At 51.8% G+C, this 16,490-nt stretch overlaps 2 protein-coding genes across 3 annotated transcripts in view; one reads left to right on the forward strand and one right to left on the reverse strand.

Annotated features, from left to right (window-relative positions):
* The first annotated feature begins 2,972 nt into the window (after positions 1-2,972).
* On the forward strand, positions 2,973-7,215 carry C1QBP (complement C1q binding protein). Its single transcript, XM_078595170.1, is given in 8 exon segments — positions 2,973-3,038; positions 3,040-3,141; positions 3,144-3,381; positions 4,671-4,818; positions 5,207-5,291; positions 5,426-5,521; positions 6,027-6,155; positions 6,678-7,215. Coding segments are annotated over 8 exon segments (1,014 nt in total). The 3' UTR covers positions 6,828-7,215.
* Positions 7,216-9,582: 2,367 nt separating this feature from the next.
* LOC144719323 (sarcoplasmic/endoplasmic reticulum calcium ATPase 2) overlaps positions 9,583-16,490 on the reverse strand; it is a 37,375-nt gene continuing 30,467 nt past the window's right edge. The window contains exons 21-23 of one of the 2 annotated variants that reach the window (XM_078595164.1): positions 15,534-15,651; positions 14,907-15,024; positions 9,583-11,582 (exon numbers count right to left, since the gene is read on the reverse strand). In XM_078595164.1, coding sequence (XP_078451290.1) covers positions 11,563-11,582; positions 14,907-15,024; positions 15,534-15,651 — 256 coding nt within the window. In that variant the 3' untranslated portion in view covers positions 9,583-11,562. Of the gene's footprint in view, positions 11,583-13,236; positions 15,025-15,533; positions 15,652-16,490 lie in introns of those variants that run through there. The other variant, XM_078595163.1, reaches the window with a different exon arrangement.

Consider the following 16,490-nt stretch of genomic DNA (forward strand, 5'->3'; position numbering starts at 1 on the left):
CCGGATTCATAACAAATACCTACATGATGTCCCTTGGTAGTAGTTCAGCAATTAATCCAGGCACGTCTCAAGACTGTTTTATTTCAGTAGGATCCTGCTTGAGGGTGTTTCTCCAATTCCTTTCGAGGCGGTGTTGTGCGAAACTTCCAAACCCGCCAGGCAGTGATATTGTGAGGACATCACGGGGAAAACGCGTGGATTCGTGAACCCATCTGTGCGGACTCGTCAGCCTTGCTCCCTCGTCAGCGTGGAGGATGTTCTCCTAGCGTCTCAGCTTCCTCCCACACAAAACACAACACTCGTTCATTTCACCACACATTGGCCAAACGTCAAAATGCATTATTCCCCTGAAAGGGCCAGATGGTCGTGGACTAGTCAGTGAATTACGGAGAAAGTAAAAAAAATCAGAGTTTGCCAACATCGGTCTGACAATTTGGCGATGGTAAAATCCCAGTCGTCTTCTTGTTGTTTGGTACGGCTGCTGATGTAGATGCAGAGCATCAACGACTACAACGTCACTTTCAGGTGGTCAAGCCCAGACAACAGCGTCAGGAGCAAGCAGAGTGGTAGTAGTGTATCATCATCATCGCTGTGATGTCTCCTTCGTATTTGTGGATGAGGACATTGCGTCGTTATACGTTGTACGGTCTCTGTTCTGGATGACCACAGTCGCACACTGGAGAGTTTTAGTTTTCAATGTGTGCATCATCAGATATCCCCATCTACTGCCATGATTTATGCCGTGGATGTAGTTTAGGGTGGACCATAAGCAGCTTCGTGGAACATGCAATCCTGGGATCTTCTGCGTTGGGTCTTTCACAATAGGCTGGTGTTTGCGAGTTCTTTTGAACTCCGTTCAGCTCCCCGTGAATGTGCCCGATCGAGTCGGACCTCGCAAATCAGCAGAATTGAACCCGAGTAGTCCCCCGCCTGAATGGGACATTGCCTAGGAATACCAGATGTTCGTATGTTTTGTAATGTTATATTCAGGCGGATGGCATTAACATGTTCAGGAGCTAAATACCGATGTGGAGGTCTGCTGCTGGCCACGATATGGCTTCCATAGAGAGAGAGAGTTTGTGTTGTGTTTCTATTCTTCCTCCATTCAAGGAACAGTTGTTTACTAAATGGTCCATAGTTTGGGTTGCGTGGCCACAATCGCACACTGCATTATTTGTGGCTGTGTCTTTCATTTTCCATTCATGAAGGTGTTCACATCGCCATGTTGATGTTCTGACCATGCGGTTGATGATTACACCACTGTGTCTTTGAGGAGGAATGTCAAAGTCTCAGTTGGTGTTCGGTTAACCCAAAACACCTTTATTATGAATATTGGTCGCGAAAGCCTCTGTATTAAAACTAAACCAGGAGGCAGTGCGATGTTTGGATCTCAAATTAGGTGTTTATTCTTCTTACTATGAGGTAATCAGCAGATATTAGTGCAACAATGGGTTCTTAAATTATATCTGTACGGAACTTTAAGCACCTCTGATTAGCACGGTTGGCTACGTACGGCGTGAAAGAAGTTCAACGTACACACATTACGTCCCTCGTACGCATGATGGGGTTTTCTCCGGACACTCTGATTTCTTCCCACAAGAATCCTAACACCCAATACAGTGAATTAGCGAGTGAATGCAGGCCCGGCTCGGGGTGACTGGAGGAGGTTCTGGGGCACAGATGGAGACACGACTCACGGGAGAGTCCATGGGACGTGTTTGACACTCGACAGCCGAAGCAGTTGCGGTAACCAGAACCCAACCCTCCCACCTCGCCAGGTGTCAGGAAGCTCTTGTTTAAGAGTTGAAAACGAAATAGGAACTTTAATTAATTAATTATCCATTCAACAAATAGCGATGGGTATCTTTGGGATGAGGGCTTTACGAAACGCGTTCTAAGTAGCATCCTGACGATGTGGATACACGGCGCTGGCTGCGACCTAAGCTTTGGGTTGCACTCTCATGCCTTTGGATTGCACCACTCTTCGATTTCACATGAACATCATGCTAATCTCTCACATTAACATCACTAGCCCCGGCCACTTCTTTATGATCCTTGGGCTACACACATTTCCATTTCAAACCTTGTAAAACAGTCTGCCCCGGCAGCAGACCATGCTTTCCCACCTGATGATGGACGCTTGTGTTGCGCCCGAAACGTCGTGATTTATTTTATTTTCTACCCACTTGACTTTACCGAAAGAACCAAAGAGTATGAATATCCTGCAGTCACGATAGCTTCAAATCAAGAATGGCATTTATAGGTTAGAGAAGATGTTTAAATGTCCCCTCGGGCTGTCAGCAGGTAGATGAATACGCATTGTTATGTTATCTTCCAAACACTTCACTGCAGTTGCAGAAGTTTCACACTCGGCCAGTTAATCGATGGACCCCCCCCCCCCCTGGCGTCAAACCGTGAAGCCCTCACGGATCCTCTTTGTCCCACAATCTGCCCTGACACCCCCCGCGGGGTTCTGCCAAACGGATGAGAACAGCAGTGGACACTGGGCGCATCCAGCGGTTGACAGATCGTGGACGTTAAACTTCTTTCGCACCGGACGTTTACAACCGTGCTATGCACGTCGCGTACCTAGAGCGTGATGAACACACTTCAACAGTGGATAGAGCCTGGCGGGAGGGGAAACATGGCTCATCCAGCAGTTGATAGATCTTGGAGTAAGAGGTGGGGGGGGGACTGGGCTCTTCCTGCAGTTTATAGATCCTGGAGGAGGGGGGGACTGGGTTCATCCAGCAGTGGATATATCCTGGAGGGGGACACTGGGGTCCGGGGGTCATCCAGCAATGGATCCCGGAGGGAGGGGACACTGGGGTCATCCAGCAGTGGATAGATCCTGGAGACAGCGGGGGGGAGGCGCTGGGCTCATGCAGCAGCGTGGCCGGGAGCGGTCATCGCGGTCACGGCCCCACGTGACGCGCCCCTCGCCAAGGCGCACGCGCGCGCCGCTGCGGCCAATGGGCGCGCGCCGCCGCAGCGTCACGTGGCCGCACCGCCCAATGGGCGCGCGCCAGGAAGCCCCTCCCCTTGCACACGTGCTTCTCGCGTTGTCGGGTCCGCGTGGCTGTCTCCCCTCTCGTGTCCGACGTTTCAACCCTCCCGCCACCAGCCTCCCGGTCACCGGCTCTCTCATCTCAGCCATGTTCCTCAGCAAAGTGGCCAAGGCTGCTCGCCTGTGCGGCGCGGCCCCGCTCAGCACCCTCAGCCGAGGCGGGACGACGCGGCTGCTGCCGCTGTCCGGCTCGCGGGCCCCATGGCCCGCGCCGCCTCAAGGCCGCGCCTGGGCTTGGGCCGCACCGTGCAGCGGACTCATCCCGCGGGTGCCCGGCAGCCTGTCGTGTGGCTGCGGCGGCCTCCACACGGAAAGTAAGGCTGCCGCAGTGTTCTGGCTGTAATGGGCCCCAAGGGCTTAGTCTTGGCGGCCGAGGTCTCCTCTGTCACCTCCTGTCAGCCCGCGGGGCCTTTCACCGGCTCCCCTTCTCTGATATCGTCCCCGATGCCCGATCTCGCGATTCCGAGCACTCTCATTGTGACCACCCCGCCTGCTCTGTTTAATCCCCACTGCATATCCGTGAGGTCCCTTAGCCGATTTCTTTGCCCGGGATCCATCCCCGAGGCCTGCCTCTCCGTGCCTCCTCCTAACCCCCAGCGCACGTTTACAGAAAACACTTTTAAGTGGCAGTTGTTGACTGTCCGGGTTCTTAAAAGATGTATAATTTAACTCAATTGATAGCTTGAAACGTCAATAATTGTCTGATGCCAATCATCGATACATTCTGGGCCCGTACTGCCGGTGCGCGGCCGGGCCTAGGGCGACGGGGAGATGCGAGAGGACGCGGGGGTTGGAGCTGCGCCTCCTCCGCCTAATCTCACGCCCTCCGAAATGTTCAACTTGATCACGAAAACGTTTCAGAATTAAAAGCGTTGATTTAGCAGCGAATGCTCCGCGGTGCACAGACGTCTTGAGTGGATTAATCCGAGGCGGGCTGCGATGGAGGCTCAAGGGCGCCGGGTGTGGCCTAAGAAGCCCTCGGCCCGCGTGCTCCAGTCGCAGCCGGCTCCTCAGTGGTTTGTGTTGCCTCGTTGACGATCGGTGAGCGCAGCCCAGAATTAGCACCGTCGGAGGGCCTAATTAACGTCGGGTTATTTTTTTATTGTGATATTTAAACGTGATTTAATGATGCCAATGGGTTGGTTAATTGGAAAAACCCCCAGTAATTAGGTGAGTGGGCGTACTTGCTGCAACAAGTACGTCTTTTGAGTAATGATAGCAGTGACTGATTGATAATTCGTGTTAATGTTTATTGTTTTGAAAGCCAAGCTAATGTGCAATATATTTCAATGCGATATCTTATATCATCTCATGAGTAATGTTCAGCTTGTAAACGTCATGCGTCTCTCGTGTGTCCGTACGCTGGCACCCAAAGTGTCTCCAAACTTAAATAATTCACTTGGGACAGCCCAGAGCCAGTGGTGTAAATTACACATTCCCGTGACGGGGCAAGTAAGTCCATGTTGCCATCGGCGCCTTTGTTAAAACGCCTTTCGATGCACTCGCTGCACGGGAGGAGCGCTATATACATAATACATGGTGATTCTGAACACGTGTGTGTGTGTGCGCGTCTGCTCCTGGGGATCACGTGGCCCTCGTTCAGGTGACAAAGCCTTCACCGAGTTCCTCAAGGACGAAATCAAGGAGGAGAAGAACATCCAGAAGCACAAGGCGCTGCCCAAGGTGGCCGGCTGGGAGATCGAGTTCAACGGCACCGAAGCCAAGCTGATAAAGAAGCTCCAGGGCGAGACGTGAGCCCCCCCCCCCCCCCACGGTCTCCCACATCACACTCTCCCGTATCACACTCTCCTGCATCACACTCTCCCGTATCACACTCTCAAACCGGCCCGCTCAGATGTCCCGTTCCCTGCATGGCGAGTGGGTCTTTGTTCGCGCTGCTGCCGTGGTGAGGCCTCCCTGCGCACGTACGCTCACAGGCCCCACCGCTCGCCAGACTGCGAAGGGGACATCTGAGATTCGCTCCAGAAAATAGCGGTGGTGGTGATGATAATGAATAAAATCCTGGCAGTAGTGGTTAATCATCAGGTGCCCACCACACACACGTTTGCCAATACTGAACTTATACACTGTATGGAAATCCTCACATTTGTCTTTGGGTTTTGTTTTTATAATTCACAGCATTACAGTGACATTTAACATCAACAACAGCATCCCCCCGAACGCAGATGAGCCTGCAGAAGAGAAGAAGGATGAGAGTGAGGAGGTGAGCTTCTGATACCCTCGTTCGCTCGCTCCCATTGCAGCTGTGACCGGCTCTACACAGCGGTGTGTGTGTGTGTGTCACACACGAGCATGTCGGTAATGCCGACCTGTCTCTCCCCCGTTTGCGATCGACAGCCCGACCTGGTGTCCACGCCCAACTTCGTGGTGGAGGTCAACAAGAGCAACTCCAAGTTGAACCTCGTATTTGACTGCCACTACCCAGACGATGAGGTGAGGAGGTGTCTCATGGCAGCACCGTGTCAATACATTTCATAAGAAGTGACCTTGGTGGCTTAGAGGGCTGGCGGCCACTGAACCGGCGTTGCCGAGGTCCTGGGTTGGATATCGGGTTTCAGCCACCTGCTAATAAACTGCTTCCTCAAGTGCAGCGAGTTGGTGGCCTCATCCCAATCAAATTTACAGCTCTGAAGATTTCAATGTGTTTGTTTTAACTTGTCATGCATCACATCAACTGTATGAGGGCTGGTAGGAGTGTGACAGCACTAACTAGTATGGATAACATTTATGGGACCTCAGAAGTAGTTTTGTGATGGCACCTTCCAGAGGCCGTCCTCGAACACGCGGTGACGTTACACTGCCCCGAACGAAAACTTGCTGCTCTCGTGACAACATGATGCGCAATTGGAACGCGATTGAGAGACAACAGAAGAGAATGTCTTCAGGGCCCCCTCTTCACACTCTGATCACGATTCGCCTGTCGTGTCACAATGAACAGATCGCGCACGGAGAAGAGGGTGATGAGGATGGAGACATCTTCGCCATCCGGGAGGTGAGCTTCCAGCCGACGGCCGAGGACGATTGGAAGGACACAAGCTACACGCTCAACACGGACACGCTCGACTGGGTGAGTGCTCGGTCTGCCGCTACGCTTCTTGGTTACAGAGCCGTAATATTTAGCACTGCATATGACCAAATCGCATGGATTGTGCCTGAGCCCAGATCTAGAAATCCGAGCTGGTATTGAGCCCTGTTAATGCTTGTATTGGTGACCAGCATGCATTTCGGGTTGTGGGCTGTACTCATTATTACTGGGCAGCAGAGGGCAGTGCTGCAACATGTAATGGTGCGCTGCACTTCGACACTCCCGATGTTCCCCCACGCTGACCAGCGTGGTTAAGTCCGGTCAAACAGCCCTCGTCTTCCACATTGCATCGGGAGCCCCGTGACCAGCAGTGGTCGATGGAGGGCTCCTCGCGTTACGTTGTCGTAGCTGGACATTGCGCAGAACCGACACGAATCTAGTTGGAGCAGCTGATGGGTGCAGCTGCTGCTGCTGCGTCGGTAAAATAACGAAAGCCACGTTCGCTCCCCACCCACGCATGCCCACCGATGCCCATCCCCCGATCGCTATGCCGCCCACCTGCAGACGCTGTACGACCACATGATGGACTTTTTGGCGGACCGCGGGGTGGACAACACGTTTGCAGACGAGCTGGTGGAACTGAGCACGGCGCTGGAGCACCAGGAGTACATCCACTTCCTGGAGGAGCTCAATGGTTTTGTCAAATGCCAGTGAATTTGAGAGAGTTCGATGAAGTATAATGAAAGTTATAAAATATAAGCAGGAAGTTACACAACAAAATACAAGTATGTTTCTGAGATAATTAGGTTCAGCGTAATTTTGTTTGATCTCGAATAAGATGATGCATCTCTTACTGTATCGTGTCGTTATGTTTCAAACTTGCTGTTTTTTACAAAAAAAATGTCATGTTAATCTGTCACGGTCTCGCAAAGGCAGACAGCTATTTCTAATACTGTGCCGTTCTGCCTGCTATAAGCAATTATTTATACGCAACTAAAGAAAAAACTATCCCCATTTCTGCCACTGTGTTGCCTGTAACGGAGCTCAGCTTTTGTCATCGTCATTTGTTGTCTGTATTCAATAAAAAAAACTTCGAGCCACAGATTCATAATGCTGGATGTAACATCGATCGTCGCTTGTGACTAATGTCACATGCTTTGGTGTGGTTATGCAAGGTGAGTCACCAGTTGAATTTCCATTCAGCATTTATGATATCATTTGTAGTATTCTCAGTTGTACAATTCGTTCTTTCTCGACTTGCCCTTTGCAGGCGATTGGGTCCAACTTGAGCAAGGTCTGCCTTGATCTTCGGTATTGACATCAGGATGAGAATTGCCGTCAATTGTATTCTTGATACCTGAAGTCACTTGAAATATTGTTTTATCTTGGGTTTCCCCGTCCAGGGTAGGTGGACGTGAAAGTTCACCGTTTTATTCCGTGGTGGAATTGTGACTCCCAAGGTCAAATCCCCAGAGCTGGCACCGCTGAGATCCTGTGATCAAACCGAGTGAAAACAAGTTGATGCAAGGGGCTGGGGTGCCATTCTGTGAAAGTGCTGCTGCTTTGCAAATGAAAAGTTACTTTTACAGTCCACAAATCATCTTAATGTGTGCGACAACTATGTTTTGAAACACAGTTGGCAGGGTTAAGTCTGGGCTACTGGTGAGACCCTCATCTCGCAGTGAAGATGGACACGGGGCTGTCACTGGATTTCTCCTGTTTACCAAGTCGTGAGGTGACCAGTAGGTGGCAGTGTGGTACAAGCGGCAGATTTTCTCTGGGAACTACGTTTCTGTGCTTAAACTGCTCCTACTGGTAGGAACATCTGGTTACACCAGCCCACAGGGGGTTAGTGTGTCCGTCCGTCGTGCAGGGAGGGGCTGGGGCTGGGTGGGGAGGGGCTGGTCAACCCCGTGGTGCCCTTATAAAACTCAACGTTTAACCTACTCAGGCCGGCTTGTGCCCGCCCTCAGTCGGGCATATTTGCAAAATACACCACGACGCCGTTGACCCTGGCCATTGACTGAGCAACCCAACGTTCCTACCAGCTCCCTCCGCAGGAATGTGTTTAATAAAATGGCGAAGCATTTCAATAGAGGACTGTCCTAAACGAGTCTTGAGACTCAGGATTTATTTTTAAACAAAGGGGATCATTGCAGGACAATCGATGGGCTGCAGTACCAGCCTTGCAACAGCTGTTTTCACAGTCGGGTCACTTACCAAATCAACACAGAATCTTGCAAGCTAAGCAGCGTTGAGCCTGGATAGTGCTTGCATGCGTGATTATCACAGACAGCTTATCACTGGGATGCAAGGGCTACGTTTCAGCTGACGGCAGGTGCAGCAAAAACATCGTGATCTATCTATGTTCTCAATTAGGTTGCCGCCGTGACCAGCGTGAAGTTTGATCAAATAACCCCCACGATCTACGTATGGCGTGGGGAGGGAAATGCGTTCATCCAAAGGTTGTATTCTTCTTTCGCACGGCCGATGTTGCTTCAGAGCAACATCTACAATTTCACATTCAGTTGGTGGAGCCAGACCAACCGCGTCCTGTATCGCTGTGATGATGGCTCTCCTTCGTAATAGTTGCGTTGACAAAACGTTTCTGGCTGGAAAGTGACATTTAATTGTTGAGAGTCCTTCGATATTGAGTTTGTTTCGCTCGAAGACGATCGATGTCTGGGCCCTTGAGAGACTTTGGTTGGGTATTTAGCTCTCCCCGTCACATCTCGATTCGAGTGAACGTCCCCTTGGCCCAGGTGACGGTGGTGGTCGTGTTCGTGGCGACACGAACAGCGCGTGACACGTGGAGCCGCAGCGACCAGGAACGACCAATCGCATCAATCAGAACATCAGCAGCAGACCGAGGCTCACATCTTCGTGTGTAGATATATCGCGCCTCGACTTCAATGCGCTTTACAACAATTATACAATTGGCCCAATGCAGGCTGCGACCCTTCGACGACACGAACCCCTCGTGAAGTTATTATTAACTGAAGTCCTCGCGCCGTGGCCAGCAGCAGACCTTGTTCTAAAACAACGAAACGCTGTGGGCTTTATATGGTTACATTTTATACAGGTAGGAATAACAGGTTCCACACTACCCACCAGGGATTATTTGTCTGTCTGTCGTGCACGAATGCACTGTCCGACCAAGTTCCTACCTGCCCACTACGAAGGAACGTGTTTAAAAAAAGTGCCTTACTTACCTTTCCGAAACTTTGCGCTCCTATCGTGTATCGTTTGTTGTTGCGACCTGCCCCTTACTGAAGATCTGTTTAAAAGAGCTTTATAGCTCATCGGATTCCTCCAGTGTAAAGATTCTGAGATTCATCTCCCGAAACTCAATGCTGCCTTTGCCCCCCCAACCCCAATATCATCGCCACGGATGGCTGAGCGAGAGCCTCTCCCACAAGGGGGCGCGCGCCGCGCAAGCGAACCCCGAATACACGAGCGGGAGACCCTCTTCTGTTTTAACAGTCAGAGACTGGCGCTTTTATTTTTGGTTGTGCGAGTTACAAAACCCAGCATCGTCATGAGCAGCAGCAGCAGCAGGAAGAGGAGGCGGCTCGCAGGAAGAGACACGCGTCTCGCCCACCCTCCCACCTCGCACGAGTAGGAAACACGCGCTCGCTACTGTACACGCTACAGTGCCCGGACACGCGGACACGTGGACGCGCGCACGGAGAGGACTTTTAAATCTGCTCGCGACGACGCCTCTGACGAGATCTACTCTCTGCGATCCCTGCTACTGCGGGAGAACCCGTTACACCTCCTCCGTCGTCCGTACATTCATCCAGACAACAACAACCACCTTTAAATCCGTCCATCGCTTCCCCCTCCACAACTGCTCATCGTCAACATCTTCTGGGTCACGGGATTATAAGTTAATCTTCTTATCTGGCGCTTGCATTTTTCTCACCAGAAGGAGTACCAGTCACGTAAGGCATGCTGTAATATTACAATATTATTTTATATTATTAATGTTATTTTAAACAAAGATGGAAATTCCATTAAAGTACTGTATACACACGCAATGTCTCGACGTCTTTGTAACCAAGGTTGGTGGGCCTGTACACGTGGAGCCGGGGGGGGGGGGAGGTTGGGGGGGGGGGCGCTGCTGTTGAAAACCCGAGGGGGGAGGGGGGGCTCCATCTTAAAAGGCCCCCCACCCCTGGTTGGCCCTGCCCCCCACGACCCCCCCCCCCCCAATTGTTACAGTAGTACCGCTCTCAATATCCACCGCGCAATGGGGCTATGGATGAACATACAGTATATATAGGACGGCGGCGTTATGGGACGCCGATTGCGAACGCTGATCCATCAACGCGAGACGCCACCAACTCGTTCGTTTGTACACGGGGGGGGGGGGGCGTGGGGCTGGTGCGGTCGATGGATTCCAAATCAACAGCCAGACGCCTCAACCCACGCAGAACCGCGTTCTCGCCGGAGGGAGAGAAACTACAAATTAATCCACAACACGATTCAAAACAACTTAAAACCGAAGCCCCGGGGGGGGCCGGGCTATCTCCCCCCCACCCCCCACCATGTCCCTCGACGTCGTCGTCGAGCCAATCGGTTGTCACCGTCACAGCGAATCACTCTTAGGGGTCTTTTGTTCTTAACAATGAAAGTCATGAAAGGGACGAGGATACAATTAGGGCACCGCACGGGACTGCAGCGCGTCCGTCGGGCTCGATTCGTGACACCAGCAGCAGCAGCAGCCACCGAGTCGAATGGGCTCCTCCTGGTCTGGACGGAGAGGAACGATCGGTGACGAGCATCGTCGTCGGTGGTGGTGGAGGAGTTCGACTGATCACAACACACCCGGCGGCTAAACTCGGGGTTTTACGGGGGCCGATGAAGGGAGGAAAGGGGACCGGGAAGGGGATGGGGGGGGCAAGGGCATGTGCAGGAGACGCACACAGGTCGCATGCAGCTTGGGGGAGAGACGAGGCCATCCGCTCACCCCCCCCCACACCTAACCTAGGGGTATTCGCTTCTTTAATAAAATTAACGCGACCCCACGGGGAATTTGGGGGCAGCATTGGCAGCGGCACGAACGGGGAGAGGCCGGTGGGGGGGGGGGCAATCCTACGGTAGGATCCGTGCACAGTCGAGGGGGGGGGGTCACGTACTCCGCCCCAGACGGGAGTCTCACACCAACCCACACCCCGCCGCCTGTCACGGGATACTCACCTCTACGCCACAAACACATGGACTCGGCACACCGTCCTACATTGGTCTACCACTCTACCCACTCTCCCGAGACGCGCACACACACACACGGGACACACACGGCAGAGATCTTGTTGCGAGGTTCCGCCGTTTTGGTTTTTTGTTTGTTCTTCTAGAACATGCAAGACGCTCGTGACGCGCCTCTTCCCCGCTTTGTTTGTTTTACGTACTACTGTTCAAGGGGCTGAAGGGCGGACAGGAGAGAGGCCTAAAAGTTCGTGTTCATTCCTAGAGAGAGAGAGAAACAGAAGGGAGCGGCGTTAGCGACGACGGCGAGCGCGACTCGGGATCCGTGTGCCCGGGGCGCGCTGATGCCACGCGCCCCCCCCCCCTGCCGCTCCGTAAGCCACCGGCTTCGGCTCATTGAATGCACCGTAGCACAACTTCACCACCACTGATGTACGTGCCAATGTTGCCCGTTGTTTCACATCACTCGTGTACAATGCACATTGCATTACTGCGCACGAGACGGGCGACTTTGCCCCAGAGTTCGTAATTTGGCAAGAGTCACAACCATGCCCGCCCTCCACAGACCCGCAATGGCCATTCGTGGTTGGAGGCATGGTGACATTAACCTACCCCCCCCACCCCCCCCAAACAACCACGCGCACGCACGGCGTCGCGAGGGCTGTGTATCCAGCAGTGGATTAACGAGCATTATTGTGGGGTGCATGTGTGTGCGTGTGTGTAAATATATGAACACGCGGCGCATTGAGCAAATGCGTCGCGGAGCACCGACTCGTTTCAGCCACCGCGCCTCGTGCACCCCACCCACCCACGTGCTCCCACCCCATGCCGTGGTGCAGCGTGCTCGGCAGCAGCAGCGGAATAAATCAAAGCGACGTGAGCCCCGGTGCCGCATTCATTACACATCACCGGGATGTGCGTGCAGTGAAACATGCCAGGTAATTTCGCGTTGACGGATTTAATCAAGAAAGTGGTGCTTCTTTGCAAGCGCTTAAGAAAACGAGAGAAGCTGCTGCTGCGGCAACTCGGGGCAGCGCCGTATTGGGTAATATGAACATTTTAGAGTCAAATGCAGCTACTGCAAATCATCGGGGCCGGGGTTAAGACAATTCACAAGTCCGCAGGCAAATAGGCCATTAATTATATCTGCAGGTAAAAAACACAGAAAAAATCATTCACGGAGAAACCTGTCTGCCAGCGACATGGAATGCATTCGTTAGTGAGAGTGCGCGCGCGCGTCAGGGTTATATAAATAATGTAAAGTAGTTATACTCACTCATCAAACCCCGAAGAGGGCAGGCATGAAAACATTAACAGGCAACATGAGGACACACCGCAGGTGATTAATAAAAAGACACGGCAAACGGGGAAACGCACACACACACACACAACGCGTGCGCGGTCGGGCATAGCGGCATGCACGACCCGTACATGGCTGCTACTTACTCTGCCCACCGACGCATCACTTTTACACTGTTAACGCTGTCAAAGTGATACAAGTTCTACACAGAATTAAGAGCGAGCCCAAGACTACCAAATCCCCTCCCCTCCCCCCAGGGATGTGGTGGTAGCGGCAGGGGCCCGTGGAACAAGACTGCCTCGCCTCGGATCACCGCACACGCACACACGTGCAAGCAAAACAGGTCGTCGTTCACCAACTGGAATGACTACATCGTGACACGTGGCAAGGCGCCTTTCGCGGCGGCAGGTAGCCGCCAAAAAGGTTTACAAAGAATCCCCACCTTAAAAGCAACAAATACAATGGAGTTTAAATAAAAGGGGAACTCCGTTGCATGCCCACTGAGAGCACTTTGTCCTAACGCGTTAGTGGCGGTGGGTGATGATGGTTGGTGGTGTTACCTACAACGGGAATGCAGACCGCAAAACAAGGAGAGTAAACTTGAACAAGCACTGGTTTGTAGGTGTGACTGTACATTTACAAGTTTTATTAATTCATTAAACAATATCTGGATCGTTAATCCTGCAACAGCATTTGCGTTATAAACTTTTTAACGGACCAATTCCAAGTTGTCTGCTCAGACAATAAAAAATACATCCGTGTTTTTGTTTTTCAAATAAATACCTTCGTTTTAAAAATCCGTGGAAGAAGTGTGGTTAGAGAGGCAAGGGGGTAAGGAGGGGGGGGGGGGACAGCAGCACGAGACGAGAACAAACACGAACTCTGTGGAGGTGGGGGGCCTTTTTCTGCACACGAAGATAGATTTTGAGTTTGGGCGGTCGGATGCGGCCGCTCTTCATCCTCAGCTTTGTAAACGAACACGAGGGAATGAATTCAAGCGAGAGGGGATTACGAGACAGCCAGGACACACCACTCTTAGCATGTGCAGGAGAAAACCCCCCTCCACCCCCTTGTATTAATATATGTGTGCGTGTGTCCACGCGCGCGTGCTGGAACGCATGTACGCACACGTGCATCGCACACGCACAAACACGCAAACACAACTGATGCTTGGTTTCAAGACTACACTTTTAGCACGTCAAGTCAAACAGTGAACGACACGAGCAGTTAATTGATCAAGCACCTTCACACCATGCAAGATTGGTTCGTTACCTCAATGTCTTTTATAGTTTATGGCATCACAAAAAACGTACAAGCGTTGCCACTTTGAGGCAATGCCAACATTAATTCTAACCGTCTTTCCACTAATTTAGTTGTTTTTGTTGTTTAAGATTTAAAATTCATTTAGAATTCTAATAACCTAACTATTAAATCTTCAAAAAAAGGTAAAAACAACTAGGGGCAGTTACGCAAAAAAACCCCTTCCAATGATAATTACACAAACGTGTGCCGGGGCCAAAAGGACTGCCGCTGCAAAAAACAAATCATCAAGAATAATGCAATCAATAAACAGGACGTCCCGCGGTTGTGCTCGCAGACCGCTCGTGGGCGGTTCGAGTGGTGTTGGTTGGAATTTCTTAAAATGAAAAAAAAATACATATAGACGACAAGTCAACAGAGCTTCGAGAGTTTCTCGTAGGCAGGCGAAGAGGTGCCCGCGGTGCGTGAGGGGGGGGGGGGGACGCACGCTCCAAGGACGGCGGCTATGGAACGCTGCAACGGAAGGATACCTTTTCTCCCTCCATCGCGCAAACTCTCGCGTGACAAATTAGAACCAATAAAGACGCGTTTGCATCGTCTCAACACAACCGCCATCGGTGCAGATTCCTCTCTACGTACACGCACGGGCTTGGGGAGACGGTACAAATCAACGACGCAACCTTGTTTGTCTGCTTGGAGTTGGCAAAACAAAAGAATAAACAATTATTTCTTCCAAATCAAAACGATAAACAAGGAAGGGTTTGGCGTGGGAGGGTGGGTGGTCTGGAAATACAGGAAGTGTGCGGCGGCGTGGGGGTGGTGGTTTTAGGTGGGGGAGGGGGGAACGAAAACGACGGTAAATCACGCCCAGAACATGCGGTTGATGTTAGTGTCGACGCTGTACAGCCAGACAATGAGTGGTGTAAATATGAGCAGGAACGGCCAGGAGATGCCGTGCGCGTGTGAGCCCAGGTAGACGGGCCCGCCCGCCTTGCCAGGGAAGTGCGGAGACTCGAGCTCTTTACCCTCCAGGTAGTTGCGGGCGATGAACTTGAGTGTCTCGTCGAGCAGGATGACGGGCAGCGAGATCTTCAGCACCACCAGCCACTGCTCCAGATTCAGCGGCGTTATCTGGAAGATGATCTGCGCGTGGAACAAAAAAAAAATGGCACGGGCGTCGGTTGGGTGGCGGGCGGGCGGTTGACTGGGCGACGGCTTCCGGTTCGGCACCAATTCAACGTCCCACACTCGACCACAGTGGGAGGGTGGCTGTCGAGTGTGCAGACGGTCTAACTAGGGTTGCTACTGGTCCTGGTTTTGACAGGATTTGTACTCTACTTGAGGTAGCCTTACTGGGAAACTTGCAAGTCTTTTTGGAACATTAAAATTGCCAGTGTCTGTCAGTTGCGTAATAATACGCCACTCCAGGCAATGTATTTCTGCCCTTTTCTGTCATTGCAAGATATTCTTATTCCCATGATATGCTGTCAACTCCCTGCCGCTGCTCAATACCTTACGATTTACTTTGGCCTATAACAGACCGCCTCGATAAAAATAAAATATTCTCAAACGTTTCCATTCAGCTGTATAAATCCACGTGGTATTACAGTCTCCTGCCGGCGCCGCCAGCGCCAGGGCACGCGAGTACGCACGGGCAGCGGCTCCACGTAGAGGATGAGGAAGTGCAGGGACATGGAGAGGCAGATGGCGCCCAGCAGCCAGATGTTATCCCACGGCGGCATGCGCAGAAGAGACTGGTTCTCCGACAGGCTGCAGGACAAAGAACCCATCATTGGCTTGGTAGGTAATAAAACACATTTTGGGGGGCTATTCGAGCACGCTTTGCCACACTCATCAATATGGGTTGGTTAAGGCGGGCAGCATACACATTGAAGGACAGCATAGTACAGTACAACACTGGATTGAGCTGCCCTGGCCCCTGCTGAAAACATAGCCCTGGGGCAAAAAAACACACAGGGACAAAAAACACAATTACCAGTCAATACTTTTGAAGCCCAGTATGGCCAGTCGTCACACCATGGCGGCTCCGAATATGTAATATATAATGAATAACTTACACATTCCAAGTCATTTCCTGCTTAAGCGAGCAGAGGTGGCGCTAATCTCCCGTTTACAGCCCCGAGCCAGCGGTGGAAGTTCCACATCCCCCACCAGGGCGGGGCAACCATCTCCGTAGGATAACCCGCTGGTGACTTGCCCAGTGGCAATCGATGTGAAATGCACGCGAATGTCCAACCGCGATGTAGCATGCAGCAAATAAATTACACCATAACGCGCTTGTCCACACAGGAAAGCCTCAGGGTCTCAGGCTTCTTTCAGGAGGATCCTGCCAAGTATTTACAGTGGGGAGGGGAAGGGGGTGTTGGCGGGCGTTGCTGTTGTGTGTGATCCCAATTTAGTGATTTTCAGGTAATTTTTTTCCAGCATTCGGATGTGGTTTGGGCCAATACCGGTTTACTCTGTGTGGTTTGCGTTTAGCTATACGAGAGGATGAAACTCGAGAGGCCGGAGGTAACACATGGTGCCCAACAGGAGGAGAACATACAAACATTGGGTTTGTTTGGCCAATACAAGTTAGTGTATATTTT

Source organism: Lampetra planeri, chromosome 6 (genome assembly GCF_965212315.1).
Source record: "Lampetra planeri chromosome 6, kcLamPlan1.2.h2, whole genome shotgun sequence".
Classification (NCBI taxonomy): Eukaryota; Metazoa; Chordata; class Hyperoartia; order Petromyzontiformes; family Petromyzontidae; genus Lampetra; species Lampetra planeri.